The 24,378-nt window shown below is 32.8% G+C and overlaps 1 protein-coding gene across 49 annotated transcripts in view; it reads right to left on the bottom strand.

The window, feature by feature from the left end:
• RIMS2 (regulating synaptic membrane exocytosis 2) overlaps window positions 1-24,378 on the bottom strand; it is a 688,984-nt gene that overhangs the window by 222,928 nt on the left and 441,678 nt on the right. For 25 of the 49 annotated variants that reach the window (XM_037738660.1, XM_037738699.1, XM_037738669.1 and 22 more), the window contains 3 exons: window positions 12,259-12,438; window positions 11,269-11,378; window positions 10,414-10,446 (listed from right to left, as the gene is read on the bottom strand). In XM_037738660.1, coding sequence (XP_037594588.1) covers window positions 10,414-10,446; window positions 11,269-11,378; window positions 12,259-12,438 — 323 coding nt within the window. The remainder of the gene's footprint in view (window positions 1-10,413; window positions 10,447-11,268; window positions 11,379-12,258; window positions 12,439-24,378) is intronic. The other 24 variants (XM_017528929.1, XM_037738667.1, XM_017528932.1 and 21 more) reach the window with 3 other exon arrangements.

Below are 24,378 nucleotides of genomic sequence, written 5' to 3'. Positions count from 1 at the left end.
AGTCGCCCTCTGTCACCCAACCTGGAGTGTGGTGATGCAATCAGAGCTAACTGCAGCCTCAAACTCCTGGTCTCAGCGATTTTCCTGTCTCAAGCTCCTAAATAGCTGGAACTATAGGTGTGCACCACTACGCCTGGCTAATTTTTTAATTGTTTTGTTATTAGTAGAGGCAGGGTCTCATTAAGTTGTCCAGGCTGGTTTCAAACTCCTGCCCTCAAGCAATTCTCCTGCCTCAGCCTCCTAAAGCTCTGGGATTATAGCTGTGAGCCACTGAACCTGGTCTACTATGTGACAAGTAATTTAAGCAATTTAAATATACGAAGTTATTTTAAAAAGTAAATTTATAGCATAACTACACAGCAAATAATATTATTTAGAATGGACAGAATTTGCCATTATAATCCTTCCAAGACAGCTAGTACTCTACCACATCTTTCAGCATTCTTCTTCCCACACTTGATTTTATCCATCCACTTGCTTTCTGTGAAGATTTGCATGTGATAATAGCTTGGGATAGTGCCCTCAGGAATATTTACACTTCAGTGTTCTAGAAAGGCTAAAAGCTTTGTATTATGAAAATAAGCCATTAGTTAATAGTGGAATATGAAATACTATGACAGGTAACAGGAAAAATATTTGGGACTGAAAACCTACCCAGAAGAACCTCTCAAAACTTACTTTCTCCTTATAAAATTGACCCTGAATATGTACCACAATCTTAAGACACTTTATATAAGTTATACATTATAGAATAGTTTTACCAGCTATGTTTTATTTCTTATCATTATATTATTTTTTTCCCTTGGGAGCTTCCCAAGGCAAGAAATATGTCTTGTTCATCTTTTGCATTCTCAATGGCTATCTAGTACAACACAAAACAGCAGATATTGGTTGAACTTTAGCTAATGTCTAAAATTTTAGCTAATGTCTAAAATTCAAACTCTTTTGAATCTTTAGCTAACATGAAAATTTAAAAAAATCGTTGAAGTCCATGCAAAGAAAACACAAGCTAGAACAGTGTTATAGAACACTGTGAAGAGGCATGGTATATCAACACATGAGATTAACAGTCTAGAGATCTGCTATTATGTGGAATGAAGAAAGGTAGTTATCCTCCACAATTATCCTCTTTTATTTATAAAGGAAAGTAGTTTTATCAAAAGATTTATAATGTACCTTCCAAATCTAAAAATCTTTGATTCAAAATCAAGGAGCTAAGTCACAGAACAGTGATAGATATCTTGGTAAACTACAGGCAAATGGTTTGGGGCCACACGGCATTACATAGTAAAGTGGCAGAAGCCAGGGGAACACACTTTCCCACATTTCCTTCATGTATTCTGTTTCTTCTACCTCTTCTCACAGCTCTAGATATTTTTTCCTTTCTTCCCTTTACAGCCAAACTCTTTCAAAGGTGTTTGCACTTGCTGTTTCCATTCTTTCGAATCCACTCAAATCTGTCCTTTAGCCCTTATCACTCCACTGAAACTGCTCTTAATGAAGGTCAACATGCTGACTTCTTACTTGCTAAGTCTGGTGATCATTTCATATTCTTGATAATTCTCTCCTTCAAGTAATTTCTTAACTTGTTCCTCTTCTCCCACTTTCTCCGTCTCTGGCTGCTTCATCTTCCCAACTTCAAAATACCAAAGCAGTCTAGCTTATACTCCTTGGACCTCTTCTTTATCTACCTACACGTATTCACCTGTCCTCTTGATAACCAGTCTTACAGTGGTAAATACCTCTTTATAAGGATGAGTCCCAGACTTATAGCTACAGTCCACCATATTTAAAATGGCCAATTTGGCATCTTCACTTGGATGTCTAACAGCATCTCTAACTTATCATATCCAAAACTGAGCAGCTGATATTCCCACTCAATCTATTCTTCTCAGGTATTTCCCTGTATCAGTTAATAGAAACTCCATTATTTTTCTACTCAGGCTAAAAATGTGAATGTTTTTATTGAATCTTCCTTTCTCTTTTACCTTGTTGGGAAATTTTGTTGGCTCTATCTTCAACATCTTTTCAGAATCCAACTGCTTATACGATTGTAACTCTGGTCTAAGCCACTATCATCTTTTTGCCGGGTTAGTGAAAAACTTTCTAAGAATGTTTCCTGTTTGCAATGTTTTTTTTTTTTTTTTTTTTTGAGATAGAGTTTCTCTCTTGTTACCCAGGCTGGAGTGCAATGGCGTGATCTCGGCTCACCGCAACCTCCGTCTCCTGGGTTCAAGCAATTCTCCTGCCTCAGCCTCCTGAGTAGCTGGGACTACAGGTGTGCGCCACCATGCCCAGCTAATTTTTGTATTTTTAGTAGAGACGGGGTTTCACCATGTTGACCAGGATGGTCTCGATCTCTTGACCTCGTGATCCACCCGCCTCGGCCTCCCAAAGTGCTGGGATTACAAGTGTGAGCCACCGCGCCCAGCCCCTGTTTGCAATCTTAATTCTTTAGGCTATTCTCAATGCAGCAATTTAAATCATCTTACTAAAAAAATGATATCGTGTCACTTTAATCCAAACCTACCAATTTTACATTTTTAAAAACCAAAATCCTAACTATGATCTATAAGTCCACATATATGACACCCTTCTAGCCCCAATTGTCTTTCTGACTGCACCTACTATAACAATATACCTTAACATATCACAATATGCTTTAATCAATTAAGAAAACAATGTCTTCCCTTAAACTTGCTCATGAACTTCATTGTGATATATAAATAAACTGTAAATAAAAAGCCATTCTCTCAGAAGAAGATAGCAAAAGGACAAACTGAATAACTAAATCTTAATTACAGGTAAATAATCAAAAGATTAAGCCAAGTAAAACCAAGTTGGCATATGTAAAATATGTACAGAGTTCTCATCTTACAAATTTATTAACTTCTAGGTTCAACTCTATGATATGTTGGATTGATTTACATAGCAATAGTGATGTTTTTCAGTGGAGAGGATTTCATATAAATGATAAAAAACAAATTTATAAGTATGTGTATAAAAACAAATATATGGGGGGGCAGCAAAAAGAAAAACCAAACAAAACAAATGTATAACTGAGGTTCCAATAATCTGTTACTAGAAAACTTTACATGTGAAACTGCCTTTGCAAAATCAAGACATTAAGAGAAATAAGAGGCAGTGGCTCACACTTGTAATCTCAGCACTTTTGGAGGCCAAGGCAAGGTGGGTGGATCACTTGAAGTCAGGAATTTGAGACCAGCCTGACCAACATGGTGAAACCCATCTTTACTAGAAATACAAAACTTAGCTGGGCGTGGTGACAGGTGTCTATAATCCCAGCTACTCAAGAGGCAGAGGCAGGAGAATTGCTTGAGCTGGGAGGCAGAGGTTGCAGTGAGCTGAGACTGCATCACTGCAGTCCAGCCTGGAAAAGAAGACCCTGTCTCAAAAACAAAAAAGAGAGCGAGGGAGAAATCTGACACAGTTGATCCCATCTTGCTTCTAACCTCCCAACTGTCTTGAGTCATTCCTGTGTGTGGGACAAATTTAATTTATAGTTTAACTTTAAAACAAGGATAAAACAGCCCTTCCTCAAAACAAAACTGCCTTTGTAAAACCAATGAAAGGTTTTACATAAGGTTAGGATTATAAAATGGGCTTGACTTCTGCTAAAATGCAGACTTATACTGTATAATAACCAGCCATTGTTCCAGAGGTCACAAGATTTGTAACTTCCCCAATTACTCCTGTAGGCTGACTGATTCCACCCAGACCTGTGACTGATGACTAAATCCACATCCTGTGGCCCCCACCCAGAGGCTAACTTAGCACATAAGAACCATTTTCCCTACCCTTATGATTTCATCTGCAACTAATCAACATTCCCCATTCCCTATTCCATGCCCACCAAACTATCTTTGAAAAACCTTAACCTCTGAGCCTTCAGGGAGACTGATTTGAGTGATAAACCCTAGTCATTCTGCCTACAGTACCACTGTTTTAGTAAACTGGTTTGTCTGTGCAGGGGGCATGAAGAATCTGTGGGGGTGATTGCACATGCAAGACCACAGGCAATAACAAGAAAGCAGAACAGTCTGAGGGTAAAAGATATGAAAGTATTCATGGACAACCAGAGGTCAAGAAAACTAAAAAAAAAAAAAAAAACTATGATAATACTTCTTCAGTTAGTTAAAATCTTTAGCCTAGTTACTTCATGTGGAAAGATATAATCTTGACACATTTAAATGCACTTAAATACAAAAGGGCATTAAAAGTTCTCAAAGCTTGTTGAATATTTAGGAAGATATATTTATTATTTCAGATCACTGGTATATATTTAAGTATAAATCAACATTTCCTTTCATAGGTACTAATAAAAAATCAAGGTGATCATGAATAGATAACAATGACAAATACGTAAATACACACTGAGGACTCATTTAAATGTTTATTGCCTTATGAACACTATTCATATTTATATGATTTAACTTTATGTATTTTTTGTTACATTATTATCTTTTAAATCATATTCTAGCATATATGTTAATTAATAATTAACAAAACTATATTTTAGTGTTAATTAGATCTTACAAATAATACTGTAGACATTCTTTATAAAAGACGAAGACAGGGAGGAATATATTCAAGGCCAAAAATCATTTAAGTGAAATTAATAAAGTATAAAACTGCTAATTTCTTCATTTGGCACACTAATGGGCCAAATTTTATGATATAGAAAGGGATGTTACTTTTTTGATATAACCATTTCAAAAGACTGATATTCTAAATCAACATATGTAGTCATAGTTGATTATCAATTACTATAAAACATACACAGTCCTATTTTGATAGAATTATGTTGTGGTAGATTACAGAATTAAGTCAGCAATAATTACAGGAAAATCAAATCTAAGTATTAAAATCAATCATCATTTTACTTCCCAGGGAATATTAATTCATGGAAACATCTACAAATACTATAAATCTTCATTTAATATTATTGCTAAACTTATGATTAAATTTGTCTCATTTTCTACTTTAAACTTCTACATTAAAATATTTTAAAATAATTCAATTTTATAACAATTTCTGGATTAAAAAATATCCATGCTGTGATTCTGTAAATGTATAACATTACCACTAGTATCTTCCTCAGAATCCTATCCCTCAACAAAGTAAATATTACCATTTTAATGCCATTACATTGCAGTAAAATAGAACTGTACCATAATCATTAAACGTATTTTAAAGACTAATTTCATATTCAGAAATTAAAAAGAATATGACATTTTAAATACTGAATAACTTAAATTAGGACTAATATTTGTGCTTATTTAAAAATGTATATTCAAGTATATTACAATTGCCAATATGGAGTGTCTAAGATCTAGAAAGGTAACATAAACTTCATTTTAAGACTTGCCTTTTTTCCCATTATTAGGTGGGGTTGGTGTTTCTCCCTCATTGTCTTTATAATATTGAAAACAGACAATAGTGATTAATGATTAAGGTCATTAACAACCAAAATAAAAACCAAGCACATCAAAAAAGATGAAATCACACAACAGGGAAACAAATCCATGCATTACACATGACACTCCATAATAATAAGTATAAGAGAAATGTATACACTTCCCATCTCATAGGAAAAGTAATAAAAACAAGCATAAGAAATGAAAAATCATTTTTATAGTATAGATGTTTTTATGCTAATTAAAAAATTGGTGCAACTTACTAATTACTTTTGAGAATAAAACACCAGCAACAAACTGGTTCAGCACATGGGCTTCTTTATCTTAATGAATTTAAAATAAATAAAAGTGTTATTAACTATTTCTGAAGTCCCCAAACTAATGCTATCCTAAAAAATGACTTTAATGTGGAAGACAATTAATGGTGTGAAAGGCCTCAGTGTTTGTATGGACTATATGAGATACAGAGGAATGAACTAATAGAAAAACATTAACTTAACAGCTCAGCTAAAGTGAAATTCATTCTTATAGAATTCCATAAAAATGTGATTCCTAAATTATTCCAGGAAAATGGAAGAAGGATGACATTCCAGAAGTTAGATACCAGCTATTCAGAATGAAAGTAATTCTACATGTCTAGAAATATGCAATTAAACTTGCCTGTTTCCATTATCAGATGTACTTTGATGATATCTGTCACCTTTACGACATTAAAAAGTTACTGAAAATGAGCAATTCTAGTAGCTTCATATGCTTTCAGTTGTAAAACTAAAAACTCCACTGAGAGAATGCTTCCATGAAAACATATCTCATGTACAATATACATAATAGCATTGCTTTCACACCATGGTAAGCAGAGAAAAAAAGGCACAAAAAGTACACTCTATTATTCATAAATAAAAAGCAGTCAGTTAAACACTTGATAAAATTAAAGATATTTTGCATTGTTCAAAGAAAGTCACAATTTAAAAAACTTGACAACTTGGTAAGATTAGGATTCAGTTCTGAGTTTCAAATAAAAATAGTGAAAATTTGATAAAAGATGTATATACAAATACACTGATTTACTGATTATACAGTGTTTTAACTTTTTTGAGATGGAATCTCACTCTGTCACCTAGGCTGGAGTGCAGTGGCACAATCTTGGCTCACTGCAACCTCTGCCTCCTGGGTTCAAGTGATTCCTCTGCTTCAGCCTCTGCAGTAGCTGAGACTACAGGCACCCACTGCCATGCCTAGCTAATTTTTGTATTTTTAGTAGAGGCTGGGTTTTGCCATATTGGCCACGCCAGAATCTTTTAAGTTTTAAAATCCTTTCAAGAGCATTAAACGTTATGATACATAAACATAATAGGGACTTTAAAAATAACAACAATAAAAGGTATGCATTTCATTTAGAAAGATGGGGAGAAATTACAATTGACAATAAATGTTAGAGTAATACTGAAGTGGGATGAAGAAGAGAAATCTATAGTTAATTGCTTTATTTTAGGAAAAAATTTAATGGAAAATTGATCATGGTCTATAAACATTTTAATGGAATTTATATTCTGTTCTATATTTCTTTTCTTTTTTTTTTTTAATTGTATTTGGGCTCTGGGGTACATGTACACGTCCTGCATCCTGCAGGATTGTTGCATAGGTACATACATGCCATGGTGGTATTTCTTTATAATTTGCTTCTACTAGATTCAAAATCCATGGCAGAAGGAGCTAAAGCTTCAACAAACCTTTACTCAGCATAACACATGATAAAATACCGTTTTCTAGTAGGTACTCATTAAATCTTTTTGAATAAACAAAAAAGGTGAATGTAAAGCTGGATAAAGGTTAGGTGTATATCTTGGTCAGGGGCACTATCTATAATTCTAGTTTGATTTAAACATCAGAGAAAATATTCAGCCAGTTGGGTAAATTAAATATTTTGACACATTGCCTAAACAGCTTAAGTAATACCTATTCATTAATAAAATTAGGTAATTTATCTTAAAGTTAGTGCTGAAAAACAATCTATTCTTCATTGTTCATTTATAAATTTGGAGCCTAAAGTCTTATGTAAAATTGAAAGGTCATACTTGAAAACATTCACTTATTTATTTTAGGTACACAGACCTGCCTTGACCTCTTCTCCCTGCTTTTCTCCCCCCTGCTCTTCCATACGCTCAGATTCTTCATTAACTTCTGCTCTTGCACAAACAAGAGTAAAGGAAAACATTAAGACCAAATAGGTTACTCTTCAATGAAACTAAACAAATAAAAATTTCTAAATTATTCATAATGATAAGGAGACCAATATTTATTTATTTATTTATTTAGAAACAAAGTCTCTGTTGCCCAGGCTAGAGTGCAGTGGAACAGTCACGGCTCACTGCAACCTATGTCCCCTGGGCTCAAGTGATCCTCCCACCTCAGTCTGCAGAGTAGCTGGGACTGTGGATGTGCACCACCATGCCTGGCTAACTTTGTATTTTTTGTAGAGATGAGGTTTCACCATGATGCCCAGCCTGGTCTTGAACTCTTGAGCTCAAGAGATCCACCCGCCTCAGCCTCCCAAAGTAATAGGATTACAGGTGTGTGCCAGGTAAGCCACTGAACCTAGCCCAATAGATTACTTTTAATAAGTTTCTGACATGCTATAGAAAAGTAAATAAATTTACTGGTTAATTCTCACATTGTCTGCTTTTATGATGACTATGATTTGTAAAAGAGAAATTGTGACTTTTAAAATATCTGTAATATGTGGGTAACTGGGTAAAGTAGGCAAAATATCTATAAACTTTGTTTATTACTAAAAGATAACGTTATATAACTTTTCTTCTAGAAAAACAGAAAATGGCATTATAAATGTTCTTTTCACAAAATGGCAGTACATAAAAGTTAGAGAAAAAAAAATAAAAGTGCCTTATAGTTGTTTAGTACATTGTACTTTCTATAATAGTTCTTACTTTATTTCTCTGTTTCTAAGCAAAGAGAAATGGCTAAATATATAACAGACTAAAATATAAAATAATCAAAATCACAAAGAGTTAAATCATGACTTGCTCATATTTTGGCTATTGGAAAGGATTTGAAAATAAATATTTCAATACTTTAATTCTAAAATAATGCCATTAAATTACAACTTCTCACAATTAACTTTTCAGGAGATAATCCAAACATAAATTGATCTAGACCATCTAATCTGATCTAGACCATCTACTGATAGTCTATTTTGTGTTACTAAAGATTAACTGAACTTGAAGATTTCTAAAAGAGACATTCTATATCTTCGTTAAAACTAAAAAATTACATAATCTACTGAAGTTTCGATATCAACATTTATGAAAACACTTTTAAAAATCATCCATACTTTTATGTAAAACAAAACTAAAAAACAAAACCCCTTTTATTTCATACTAAAAAGGATAAGGGAGGTTTTGGCTCCTCTTTTATGAAATAAAAAAAATGGAAAACTCACAATTGGGGACTTTAAAGGAAAATTGTGGTTTTAATTAATTTTATAGAGGAAAAAACAAAAAAGAGAATCTTTGTTGAGAAACCCATCAGAAACTTCATCAACCCTGACTTTTGGTATTAACAATAGGCTCTGTTTCCTGGTATATTTATTATTACACAAAACAGAGCTACTTATATTTCAATAGACCATTGCTACAAAAGACATTAAAAATTCAATTAAAAATGTGTGTAGACTATGGTTTCTGACTTTGTATGACAATAAATGATGTTGAAACTCTACCTTTAAAAATATCAAAGAGACAAAAAGTTCCACAAATACTACTAAACTTTCCTTAGGAAAAGTAATTTAAAATTATCAAATTTATAAAAATTATCAAAATTATAAAATTTAAAATTTGCAATCTTATGCAAATAATTAAGAGCTATACAAATGCTGTGTATGCTTTTTATCATGCAGCGTAATAGACTATCAGTCACAATAGCACTGGATTGTTCAAAATTATGGTAGTTATAAATAGAAAGAACCGCAAAACAGAAGTTGACCATCATCCAGTTAATAAGAACACAACTTATATCAACAAGTTATATAAGACTATAAAAATATTGCTGCTCAAATGCAGCACACTTACAAATTTGTTACAAATAGGTTACAGAAATATGAATTTTAATATAAACATATATAAAATGACAAGATTATTTTAGTGATTCTTTGTATACTGTTTGAGATAGCTTTTCCCTTTTTAAATAAATATTTCATGCATTCATTCAACAAAGATTTATTGAGGGTCTATAATGTGCCAGGCAGTATTCTATGTGCTGGAGATTCATCAGTAAACAATCAAAAGTTTTTAAAGATACAAAGTTAATTTCAGATTTCCATAACTGGTAGAGGATTTTGTATTGATCTAGCAAATGTATGACACTCCATATATTACCATTCAATATTTTTTTCTGAGTCACAGTGTTTGATGATAAAACTATATTATATTTAACTCTGACATACAGAGTCTTACTACAACATGAAAAATGATGTTGAAAACACAAATGACAAACACTATCTAATTCAACAACTTTCTTTCCTAGAAAGCCAAATTGAATAATTAAAAATATCATCATAAATACAAAATGAAATATATGATGATAAATAGAACTACTCTATGTGTACATCCTCAATGATGTAAACGCAGACTGCAATTGACATCTTTGATTAAAGTCTTACTCCAAAACTAGTATTCTGGTTACAAGGTACACGAAAATTTTATGAAAGAGAGCATTTTATCTGGTCATTTAAAAGAAGTTAAACTCTGCATTCTTACTTGATGAATCAAAGAAATTTAACTCCTTGGTATAATTTCCAAGTTAAAAAAAGGTTGAATATTTGTCAGATATCATAAAACAAAATAATTTTACTGTATATGTCTATACAATGAAGGGACATCAATTGCAGTTGGGTTTATTTTTGCTTACTAGCCCCCCAAAAGGCTGTTAGCATAAAACAAACCCTCCTTTATGTACAGACCTTCATAAGGTTCTATCTCCTTGACTCCATTGTCTAGGGAAAACAAAATAAAAACAAAAACAAAATCAAAAAACAAAACAAAACAAAACAAAAAAGGGAACCAAAGCACAGGGGTTAAAAACAACAGAAATTTCCAAAGGCACAGAATGTATTATCTACTAGAGAAAAGTTAAATGATTTAAATATATATGTATATTTGCAAAGCACGTCCAGTTACCAAATAAAGGGATCATTTTAAAAATGATCTTAAAAATCATTATATTCAGTTATCCATGCTTTAAAAGTTTCTTTATCCAAAAATTTATAGATGTTTGGGAAGTATGTTCATGTGTGTGTCAGCAAATAGTGCTTCTTATGCAAAAATGTAAAATTAATAAAAACATCAGTACAACATGCATCTTTCGTTGTATATTCATGATTACCTTTTTCTTGTTCTCCAGTTTTGAGAAGGATCACCATTGTTGTGCATCAGCTAACCAGTCCTTTGCAGTGTGTGAAAATTGATTTGGCTAGTTACTAATAAACTTTATATAACTATCAACAATTACATAAACTTAGTTGTAGCAAAGAAATATTATCCAACTGCTTATTTAAGAGTATTATGTTTAGTTTTTAAGATGCAATTATTTAAATTTTAAAATGTGCAAGAGCAATAAAGATACCTTATTTTACCTGGAACTATTGCAAATTTTTATGCAAAGATACATAATATTTATAAATATAACTATTATCAAATACAGACAAGGCATACAATTAACAAAAGAAGAAAATTAACACAAAGGTAGTAAGAAAATCTTGATTCACCTTAGCTTCCATGTGTATTTCCTAAATGACATAATTAGAAATAAAACTTACTTCTCTCCAATGTTCCCTTTGGTGGAAGCTGTGGAAGCTGCCGGCCCCTTCGTCCTGCCAATGGAGTACTTGATGGGCTTGTCTGGACAGACCCAGTACGAGGATGAGACCTAAAGATACACCATTAATATTCATTTTCAGTACAATGAGTTATATATTTTTAATAACTACATTTGGTTCATATGATAGCTGTATAAGTACAATTCAAAAGGAAGTTTAGCTGCAGATTAAAAGGTTAGGAAAACTGGACAAAATATGGATATTTGAATGACTAAATAGCAAAAGATGTTTATTTTTGGTGTAATATGCATACATACACATACATGCACACAAACTCTATAGTAAAATCCATGGAATTATTAATGTAAATTAGCATTCTATCCATATGAAAGCAAGAGGAGAATTTTGCAGCTCAAGAAAGAAAAGGTACTACTTTTCTTTCTACCAGATTTCAAACTTTTAACACTAACCTTTCTCCCTTGATCCAGAGATTTTTACTCAGGCTTATATTAAATACCTCCTCATTAGAAAACATCTCATGAAAGTACAAATAAATCCCTGAACAATTCAAGATTCAACTAAACAAAATACTGGTTAATACATGATATTGGTATTGATAGAAAGAAACTAAAAAATCTAGTTTTATTTATAAACATTACGATGATTTGAAAAGTGATGTGTAATGGACACAGATAGTTTCTCATTCTGTAGTAGAAGATGACAGTCAATGAGGGAATTTACCCAGGGCTCCTGATTAATGAGAAATCACAAAACAAATGCAGTCAGGACAGTCAATAAACAGATTACAATGGTAGCCACACACTTTTATATCCACTGAATATAAATAGTGTGTTTACATTGAAAAGGTTAGTATTGATTGTTACTAGTGATCAGCCAAAGATGACAGAAGAGACCATTTAGCTGCTGGGAAAATAAAATGGTGTGCTAGTGGAGCAAAGGGGAAGTTAGTCTGATTGATTTATCTTTCACCTCGATAAGGCAGGTGAAGGAGGGGCAGATCTTCCAGTCATTAATGAAGGCATCGACCTCATGAGGTTTGTATCAGGACGTTCAGTGGATCTGGAGCGGGTGGTGGTCCGCTCAAGGAGAGGCTGTTGTTCTGTTGATCTGGATCTGTGATATGGCTGTCTATCTGCTGCTTCACAATCCCTGAAATGTTAGTCAAAAAGCAGCTCAGTTGATCTTTAGTGCCCTTCTGCTATTTGGTTATGATGCATCAAACTGATTTTGAAAAAGGTAATTGTTTAAAATTTTGGAGTATGTAAATTTTTTCTTTTCCCCAACATATTCTGAGCAATTTAAAACTAAACTTAAGAATTTCTAAAAAAACAAAATCTGCCTTTCAAAGTAATTCTCAGTGAAGATAACAGTTGCTCAGTTATAATAAACAACAAACAAAACTGCCTGCTTTCTAAAATGAATTCCCTAAATGGATTATGTGAAATATGTGAATTATTCTATTTTAAAAGAATTCAGTGACTTTCCTAACATTTTCAAGAGTGAAGAAAACCGTATAATCATTAATTCTGTAGCACCTGAAGCTGTTTATTACTATACCAACTAAGATATAAAAGGGCTTTCAGAAAACACTATATACCTGAACATTTAAACGGAAGAATCAAGACGAAGTTATAAGAAAATAGGGTGACTTTGAAGTCTGTAGCCATATTTAAACCTTAATCTACAAGAAAAATCACTCTGTAGAGAACTGGTTAATTGGTTGTCTATTTCAGTGCACATTAGCTATGCCAACTGATTCAATTCAGAATGAGTATTGACTGAAATAATAATTCTGGAACAACATGATCCTTTGACCACAAATAAATCTAACACCAAAACTTAATCCTTGTTGAAGGAAGTATCCTTAAATTTGAGCAACCTCTCATTGTTGACCTTTCTATCCTTGGAACCTAGCATAATACTTTTACATCTAACATGATCAATAAATGTTTTCTAACACCAGCCCCACAATTTGGGAGACAACTTTAAAAGCACTAGCTTTGGCTCCAGAACTCAAAAGTAAAACATATGCATAATTATATTTCAAAAAAGACTATTACCTCACCATCCTGTTGTAACCACAAAAATAGAAATGCTTATATACTATACACAATCAAGAGAGCATTAGTCTCCCTCAAAACTAATGTTTCAATGACATCCACTTTACCTATGTTATCTCAACCTTATTTTAGATAATGAAAAATGCAAGCAATTAAAGAAAAATAAGGAAAAAAAAGGACATAATTTCCCAAATGTCATGAATTATATGGCAAAAAATTTTGTACTAGTTGACATTAGATTAGGTGACTTTAGAAAGTGAATACTGGTTTTATTGTACACCATATCTTGAGTATTTTACATTTTAAAGTCTAGGGTAACACAGAAATCGAGCATTTCTAAATACTTTTAAGTCCATATACTATCATGTGATTAACTTTCTAAGATAAGTTTAGTATTTTCATATAAGTCCATCCAGAACATGTCAAAATAACTGACATTAAATGTAAACACATATAAAATATTTAATTACTAGTATGGCAAGAGAAATGAAAAAGTTACCTCATAGTGTAAAGATCATAGTTGTCTTTTCATTTCTGAAAAGCTATTTTAAAAGAACATTTTTCCTTAGAAATAAGTGTGTTCAGTAGTTTGCTACATGTTTTTAGTCTAACATCTTTATATATCTTCATCACAATAAACAGAAACAAAGGGTATATCTCTCTCTATATTATTAACTAAATTGCATAAAACCTATTTTTAAGAGTACTGTCTTTACATTTATTTAAAAAAGTTCTTATTTTACATTAATAATAAATATGCTATTATATAACAAAATGTTGTGAAATAGCTACAATTACCCTAACAGAAAGTTAGACTAAAACTTCATTTATTCATCCACCATTTCATTTATTCTGGTTCCATCAAGAAATTTTTCCAGGTGGAAAGTAAAGTAAATGTTAGGATATGCAATTTCACTTATTAGTGAAGAATTATTTTTAATAACTGAAAAATATGATTATGAGTGAAATCTAGAGAATTCTTTTAAATGCGGTGCTATGTCCTATGTCCTCAAAAGGAAACCATTATTTATAACACAGAGGTCACTCCTTAGGAAGTGCCCCTTACAAAAAAAATCTCTTTATAAAAAAGTTGTTTGAAAATTAACCCAACTTTTACATTTTATTTATATATTTCCTCTCCATAATACAAAGTATATATTAAATAAATGCCATGGTGTGAAATGAAAACAGGTTAAGAAATGAAAAATGAAAAGAACCACACTAGAAGGTAGAAATTTTCCCAAATTTCCCAACACGGTTAAGAGAAACAGAAGGCTACCACATTTGAAACTTTGATAGTACATAGAGAAGGCTGACACAGGCTTCTGCTCCCACAATTGGATAAAAATAGGTCTGACTAGCTTAGACACAATGTTGTTGCTATAAAAATTTAAAGTAGCAGTGCCTAAATTACCCAGTTTTATGTCAGGTACCTTAAAGGGATTGAGATATAATACTCACAAACTCCTACCAAAATTCTAAATTAGTTTTAATTTTAAGATAATAATTTATAAATAATTAATTTTGAATAGCGGCAGCTGAAAAGTGGGAAATAATGAACACTTGCAGGGTTTAAAATATTTTAGGGCCTACTTGGGGTTCTTAACTTGAAGTCCTTATTTCAATATAAGTAGTTTCCTCTGTACCTTATGTTATGCATATAAAATATTATTCAAAGAAGAGTGGCCATGGTTTTGATCAGATTAGCAAAGGGTAAGCCACTGAAAAAGCCAGGGCCCCCTCACCAGTAAATTTAAATCTTTCTTAGGTAAATAATTCCATTGTCTTTTAAAAGTGATTTAATATCTATCATTGTTACATCTTTTTGAATAGCTTATATTTTCTAATCTATATTTATAGTTAATTTTTTTTTTGTGCTTGAATGGATCTAGGCTACTGTCCAGCATTAGCTAGTGGTTGTTATTCTAAACTGCATGCATTCACAAAGGATACTGTGTATTAGCCCCTCCACTAATTTGTTGACTGACAATTTTACAACAATACATGCTATTATTAACAACCGAGTCTTAAAAACACATTATTAGCATATGCAGATTTTGAGATGAGGATGAACTGACAATAGGCCAAAATAATAAAGAAAACAATATGGAAGGTCTTCATTTTAAATAGCAATGTTTATGCACAATAAGATCTAAAACTGAAAGAGAATTATTTAGTATTTATTTTCAGTCATTTCTAAGGGAAAAATAATTTTATAATTATCCAGTGAAGCTGCCAGTTTTGAATCATTTTTTGGGTAAATATAAATACTTTAAGAATTTTCCAAGTATTTGATGCAACTTCCTACTATTTTATCAGTTTTGCTACGTACTTTAGGTTTCCTAATTCAATGAAAAGACAAAGGATTTGTATGCAAGGTACTATGGAAGAAGAGATCAGTGGGCACTCTTGTCTATAGCCCAGTGTTATTGCCATCCATCCATCCATCCATCCATCCATATCTTTCACAATGATACAACCCCAGATCAAAGTAAGCTCAATGTAGAGTATCTCTACAGGTATGATAAATACTAAGAATACTAAAACTCAGAAATCAATGAAAATTTTCCCCATATGTAACCCAGAACCTAGTCTGTATTAAATCAGACTTATTTCATGTTTATATTGTAAAAATGTCATAAGTAAATGCAATAGGTTTTCTTGAAAAGTAAACTTGTAGAAAGTAAAGCTACTTAGGAATTATTCTTTTACTTTATAAAGCTGACACCTTAAATTTTAAAAAATTGGATATCTCTCTGAAGGACAAGTATGGTCTCAGGTTTGGGTCAAGGAGCGACTTCTCTATATCCATACTGTACAGAATAAGCTGATTAACAGCAGAAGTGCCGGGCGCAGTGGCTCATGTCTGTAATCCCAGCACTTTGGGAGGCTGAGGCAGACAGATCGCTTGAGCTTAGGGATTTGAGACTAGCCTGGCAATATGGCGAGACCTGTATCTACAAAAAAAATACAAAAAAAGTAGTGGGTGTGGTGGCATACTCCTATAGTCCTAGTTGTTCGGGAGGTTGAAGTGAAAGCATCACTAGAGCCCAAGAGGTCGAGGCTGCAGTGAGCTATGAACGTACCATTGCACTCCAGTCTGGGTGACAGAGTAATACCCTGTCTCAAAAAAGGTTAAAAAAAAAACAGCAGAAACATACTTTTGTTAAAATATCTTGAATGCCTAGAGATTTTCTGGGCATTAACTGCATAACTGAAGTATAAATATATAATAAAATATACTAGGAAACGTTAAAAATAAAACATTTTAGGGTAATTAATATAGCATATATACATATTTCTATAATATAACAAATAAAGTAATTATATGACAACTTTAAAATTATAATTTTCATGTTCATCACTAATGTGCAAGATTAACTTTTTAAAAATTCTAGCTCATTATTTTAGCATTGTCTCTAATGTTAAGAGTAGTACAAGATACAAAATTTTTGCCATAGAAATCATGGTAAATAAGCAAATAGGTATTGTGCACAAATAGGAATATTATATTATTTTGGAGAAAGATTAATTTCCTTGGGCATAATAGCATTATTCTACAGAATATTTTTGTTGATTTAGATGTAAAGACTATATTAAAAGTAAATAAGCTTATTCAAAAATAACAATATTTAGAGTCAGCCAAGTTAGTAACAATCTAAAATGTCACAAGGTGTCATATATATATTGATGAGACAAAGCAAGACATCATTTATCTAGAAAAAAACTAGTATTACTCATAAGCCTGTTATTTTATTATCAAAAAGAGAAGTATTCTCCCATCTACAGGGGTATTTAAAAAACATATTCATTGAAAATTGCATGAAGAAATGATCAAGTACCCCAATTTCCTCAAGAAAATTAGGGACAAATACAATACTGAACAATATCATACACTGTATTAATAAACACACACACAAAACATATAAGATGGAAATATCTTGAAGATATTTTGAGTATTGTATTAAATGTTTATAATTTTAATTGTCAATTAATTTTTGTTTAAAAAAAACAGAAACAAAACCACAAATAAGCAGGATTATTTACCCAGCATAATTAATACAGAACAAATTCATACATCTTTATAATATAAATTTTAAGAATAGTGAGAGATAATTTGACATACTGCCTATAAAATTCTTATTTTTATGAAATAGGTAGTTCCCATTTTCAGTGAATGTTCAAGTTTAATAATGATTTGTCAAATGCAAGAAATTAAAGTTATTCCACCAAGGTATTGGACCTACATTATTACTTTCCAGATTCCCTAAAACAGCAAGCATTTTAAAAGGTTTATCTTTACACAACAGAATTATGAATTGCTATTGTATTATATCAGTAATATATCATCATATCAGTATTACATCATTATATGTGATGAGATATGGCTCTCAAACTAGCATAGAGATTCAACAGTTTCACTGATCAATTTTGAACAATTCACCAGTGTACTTTTTGTTTTACTGTTTTTACATGGATAGTGAAATGGGTATTACATTTTACTATCCATGTAAAAACAGCAAAACAAAATTCCTCATATGCACTGTAGCCTTCTGCCAGTAGCTGTCACTTCATAATACCAGTCCAAATCTCATACTCAGTTGTAGCAGTCGGAAGATTGCTTAATGCTTCCCACCCCCCAACTAACAGAAAAAAAGTTGTGCTCATTTTCAAGCATAAATGCTATCTGCCTCAGTTATTACTGATGATATAATATCAATATTCAATAAAAAAAATTATTGGAAAAACAAAAAAGCAAGATAAATAATACCTACTGTCAAGAACAAAGCCACCAACAGAGGCAGACTCAGATATGGTATAGATGTTAAAACTATCAAATGGGGAGTTTGAAACAAGTCTGCTTGATATGTTAAAGACTGTAACAGAAAAGATGAATAACATGGATGAACAGATGAGGAAATTACAGCAAACAGAGAGATGATGGAAGATAAAATAGAGTCAAATAGAAATACCAGAAATAACAGAAAGTAGAATATGATAAAATGTTAGTTAAAAAACTAGATCAGAGTCAGTTTATGACAATTTTTAGTGCTGAGTTAAAAAGTTTAAACAGAGCTTAATTTTCAATGAGAATAATAAAAAAAACTTCTGAACAATGGTAATTTCCAAGTAATAAGAATAATAATTCAGCAGTAGCACAGAGAATGAGCTAGATTAGGAAAAGGCTCTCTGTTTTAGTAATGAGGGTATAAATAGAGAAGAAGGTATAAATGACAAACATTACAAATCACAATATACAAAATATATAAAATGTAGAGAACATATATAATGTACAGAAGCATACAAACAATGTTGGTAATGGAATCTCAGGAGCATAATCCAAACCCTCACACTTTAGAAATGAGCAAACTAAGGCTTATAGAAATTTGGAGGAATTCACATAATTTGATATTTTCTGGGCTGGAATTGAACTGGGCTTTCTTTATTGTAAGTCTTTTAATTTCACTGAACGGTGTTTTCTTTGATAGTAGAGGTGGTTTTTTTCTCTCAATAATGTTTGACAAATCACCAAATGAATTAAACATAAAAATTAAAAAAAATCTTTTAAATTTTTAGCCTCAGAAATGAAATGATGACCTATTAACAGAAATTAAATAATTCTTGGGGCCAAAGTTAGGGAATTCAGGTTTGGACTTAAATTTTTGATGTATGAAAAAATGTTCTTGTTCAGATGTTAATAAGACAGAAAAATCTGGCCTTCAAAGGAGGAATGTGTATTAGAGATACATTCATTATTTCAATACATATTTATTGAGTTCAAATTATATGAGAGGCATCATACCGAATACTAGAAGTTTTGTTCAACGTCATAGGTACAAAATAATATAAGAAAACATATGGTGCAAAAGATGAGGACCTGAGAAACAGGAATGATGTGAAGGAGACAAAAGAGCAGCAAAGGGGCAGAATAAGAACCAGGATAATATTGCATTAGGGAAGCTAAATAAACAACAACAAAGAAAAGATGATTAATAATAGCACATACGAGCCAGGAGCAGTGGCTCACGCCTGTAATCCCAGCACTTTGGGATGCCTAGATGGGTAGATCATTTGAGGTCGAGAGGTCAAGATCAGCCTGGCTAAAAGGGTGAAATCCCCATCTCTACTAAAAATACAAAAATTAGTCAGGCATGGTGGCAGGTGCCTGTAATCCCAGCTACTTGGAAGGCTGAGGCAGGAGAATCGCTGGAACCTGGAGGTGGAGGTTGCAGTGAGCTGAGATCATGCCACTGCTTTCCAGCCTGTGTGGCAGAGCGAAACTCCATTTCAAAAAAAAAAGACACATACAAAAACCGATGTATATCAATAAAGCACTGGGGGCAGAGGTTAAACTGTAGAAGGTTAAGCCTTACGAGCTAATGGATTGAAGGAAGCATATGTAAAAATACATTCTCAAGATATCTGACCTAAGTGAAAAAAGGGAGAAATAGACCACTCTCAGGTTAGCTTGAAGGGGTAGCAGAACAGAAAGAAGATATTATTAAGACAAATTCAACAGTAATGTGTGGAGAGATAAAATCAGTGAAGGAAGAAAGATTAAAATACAACAGAAACAAGAAATAATAAATGCAGGAAAATTCCAGAGAAACTAAGATAGGCCAGAGTTAGAAACAAATAGAAGTTAGTTTTGATGGGGAACAAAACAGTTGTAGGAGGACAGAAGATGAATGGTAATGCAGAGAAATTAAGGTCAAAAATGATGGTAGTTGGGAAAGTGTGTTATTGGCTTAGATCACATTGACTAAGGACTCTCAGTACTACCTTTCACATAGGGAATCTGGAACATAGACTGTTTTCATTCTTTACCATGGCTCTACTAGCTTTGTCAGAATCCTTTCTTTAATCAGGGTTCTAGTTATAGTGCCCATCTTGAGATAAAATCATCATTGCCTCTCTTCAAACTCCATAGCAGTCCTCATCATTAATCTGGATACAGGTCAACCCTTTCCAGAAGGGACCTTCAGCCCATTCTGGCACCAAAACAACTGACAATTAACTTAGAAGTTTTTAAATTTAATCAGTTCAACTTAAGTATCTTATCTCTGTGATTCTTGGCTATCAAGTAAAAGGCAATCCCCACTGCCCCCCGATATTTTCTTCTCCCTAAATTCTTCATTTCTTATGGTCTCTTCTGTACCATTCTTTATCTCTTCTAATTCTTTGCTGTATTTTTGAGAATCCTTATTCCATTATTAATACACTTCTTTAAACATCAGTCTTCCTGCAGGATGGTTTCTGCATATTCCTGCCTTAAACATTTAGCTTAACTGTGTAACCTCTGCTTCCATTGAAGCCTTCATCTGCAGAAGCTATTTACTCTTTCACGTTTCACAGTCCAAGAATCAAAGAGGGGTGGTTGGCTCCCTAGAGACACTTCTGACAATTACATTCCCAATCATAATGGACATAGTCCTTACTTCTCTTAAGCATTCCACTTGGCAGTAACATCAATTATTAATACAGTTTGCTGTTATCTATCCAAATTCCAATCACTATCCCTTAGTCATTGATAATTTTAGGAATTGACCATGGTAATGCTAGAAGATTTCAATGCACAGGCAGAAAATCATTGAACAATCAATCATGAACCTCAATCTCTAGATTTTCAAGACTTCAATAATCCTTTACTCTGGCTTAAGTCCTATAAATTCCTGCTAGTATATATCACCCTGTTTGCCTTTCTTCTATCCTCACCCACCCTGGACTCTGTGATTGATCATCTGATCCACTCCCATACAGCACTCTGACTCCCTTGTAACCAATCTTTCTACTCATATAGTCCTTAAAACACTAACACTGGTTTAATACCAAACTTGATTCCTCTCTATTAGCATCCTTTTACTTAGCTTCACTTCTCCCATCTATTTTCTTCTTGTCTCAATGGTAAATAATAGCTTCTTTCTGTTCACAAAATCCATCTGTGTGTTTAGTCTGATTACCTCCTACCTCCCCTAAGACTCTTCTTCCAATCATTCTCTTTTTTCAGTATTTTTGACTTACCTTTCTCTAAAACATCCTTTGTTCCAGTGTGTGACTACATGGACATATTTCCTACTCAACGGGAAAGAAATATCTTTTGATATCACATATCGTTATCTAATTTTTCTCCTTCACACTTCCTTGATAAGTTCATTTTCTTATCTCCTGGTCATACTTAGGCTATTGCAATCTGCCTTTTTTCTCCTTCACCATCCTTCTAAAATTATCCTAGCTAAAGTCATCCATGACTCCTTACTTGACATATCCAACAGGAATTTTTCATTCATTATGTTTGCTGTGATATTATTACTTTCTTCTTGAAATTCCCACTTTTCTCATTCTTCTTTATTTGCATCAGAAGCTCCTCTTCCTCCATATGCCACTCATTGTTAATGTTCCTCAGGCAGGGAAAAACTTTTAAGCCCTCAATTTATCGGTTGTTTCTTTGATTGATTTCACCTTATTTTTACAACTGCTTATCATTAGTAGTGAATTTACTCTGAAATTACTCTATGTAGCTTAGGCGACTTCAAGTTTTAAAATTATTTACTTTATTCCTTGCTAGACGTTTCCTCTTAGCTTTCTCAGTAATTCCAAAACTGAACTTGTCTCACACCTAAACTGATTCCTCCACTAAGAACCCACTTGGACCCTGTTAAGGTACCCTATGAATCTAGTTATCTGAGCCATAAGACTGGGAATTTTTCATGACTTTTTGCACTCTCTCAAAATCCAAATTCCATTATTTATCAAGTATTGCTTATTTTAACTTATTAAAACCATTATTTTCTCTCTCTTCTTCCATCCACTACATGTCTCTCTTTTCCTTGTCTTTTTCTCTTCAAATCAATCATTCACATAGCCCATTGGGTAGGTACTCTAAAGTGAATGAGCTTATTATCACCATTCCTAATTAAACCCCTTAAATGCACTTCTAGCACCTATAGTCTTTGATCTAGGTTCCCTAACATATATGAAGAGTGCATAAGATTCTTCAGTTCTTCAGGCTGGGTGTGGTAGTTCACACCTGTAATCCCAACACTTGGGGAGGTCAAGGCAGGCAGATCACCTGATGACAGGAGTTTAAGACCAGTCTGGCCAACATGGTGAAACCCTGGCTCTAGTAAAAATACAAAAATTAGCCAGATGCAGTGGTGTGCACCTGTAATCCCAGCTACTCGAAGGCTGAGGCAGGAGAATCACTTGAACCCGGGAGGCGGAGGTTGCAGTGAGCCGAGATCACGCCATTGGCACTCCAGTCAGTGACATAGCGAGATTTCCTCTCACAAAAAAAAAAAAAGATTCCTCATAATTGGAACACTCTTTATCATTCCAGATTCATTTCTTGCTATTTCCTGCCTTGTGAATAATGTTACAACAATTCTAATATATGGTATTTATTGTTTCTGTGACTTTGCTCATACATTTATTCAAAATGTCACCAACATCCTACCTTATCTCCACATAAATCTAAATAATTCCTATATATTCTTTAAGATACAGCTGAGTTGTTGTCTCTTGCATGATATTTTACATAAAAATCTAGCTGCCTACCACAGATATCAGTAGTTCTTTAATATGTTGTGTACAGCTCTAAGCAGAGATAAGTACTAGAAAAATAACTGGGGTATAAAGGCAAATTAAAAAAAAAATAAAGGTTAGATTTATTTTTAAAAAAGGGTATATTTTAATAAAGAGATATTAATAAAGGGTAACATATCCATTCTAAACATGCTTGTTTAAATAATGAGTGCATTTTAAAATGCACAATGATTCTAAGATTATTTTATACTGGTTAGCATAACCTGGCCAGAAGACACGCTTTGATTTCTACTGTTAGTTAATATTGTCTGTTGAAGTAATATAAAAAAGCTTAGTGAACATTATTTAAATCTCTATTCTTCTCTGCCAAAGAGGTAGTACTCATAATTTTTCATGTTATATACTAGGGTATACACTACTGTAGAGAGACCAGTGGAAGCCCAGCTTCTTCTAATAAACTGGGCATAACTGGGGATGCCATGTTGAATTTACTGTATTCATGCCATTCATTTAGAAAATTCCAGCTATCACACAGCCAAACTATGGCCCACTTGAAACTATTAACACATATTTATTACTAGAAGACAATTCCCAGTTGAAAGCATATTGAAACCTAGTTGAAAACACTTGAAACCTAGGCTAGATAACTGAATACTTAGATACTGACATCACTTTCTTTTTCCACAGCTCTCAATAAAAAAGTAACTTTTTATTGTTCAATTTTAAGTGGTTAATTATTTTGACTCAAGTGAGAATTTGGATAATCTGGTCCAAAAACCATTCTGCAAGAGAAAGAGAGTGATTCAGATTTGAACTTTGATAAATAGGTAAAATAAGAGTGATTCAGATTTGAACTTTGATAAATAGGTAAAATAAGAACAATGTAGCAAAAGAATTGAGGATATTTCTGAGAATGGATTCAGCTTCTTGATATGATAAAGAAAGGTAGAGGCTAACATCAAGAAAATAAAGGGGTCAAGAAAGTAGCAATCTCTACTGAGACAGAAGAACGAGTGAAATAGAAATAACTTAATGAAACAATAAGAAAAAAAGTATGCAATCATGGAGTCCAAGAGTATAGTATTCAAATTAATATTTCAGAGCTAGAACAATTTCTACTGATAATTAAATGTAAAGTATGATCATGAGAGTAACGACCAAAGTAGAATTGGAGGTAAAGCTCACTACATTAGAGAAAGTTAAGGAAGTGAGCGGGTGCTAAATAGATTATTCCGGTAAATGCTGACATACTCAGGCTTGATGGCAGGAATTGTGATGTTGAGGAAGACTAAAGTCAGGTTGTAAAATCATCAGTGAATAAAATGGTATAACTAAGAGGTCAACAAATGTTAGAAACAACAAAGGGTAGTGGGTGGTTGTTTTTAGTTCCAAACATAAAAGGCACCAGATATAAAAATAATAAGCACAAATCATTACAGAAGCAAATACAAGAAAATGGATAGATTACTAGATCAGCGTTCACACA

The sequence above is a fragment of the Cebus imitator genome, unplaced genomic scaffold (assembly GCF_001604975.1).
Source record: "Cebus imitator isolate Cc_AM_T3 unplaced genomic scaffold, Cebus_imitator-1.0 Scaffold56, whole genome shotgun sequence".
NCBI lineage: Eukaryota > Metazoa > Chordata > Mammalia > Primates > Cebidae > Cebus > Cebus imitator.
The sequence above is the reverse complement of the archived record's forward strand: the minus strand, read 5'-3'. Positions and strand labels throughout refer to the sequence as shown.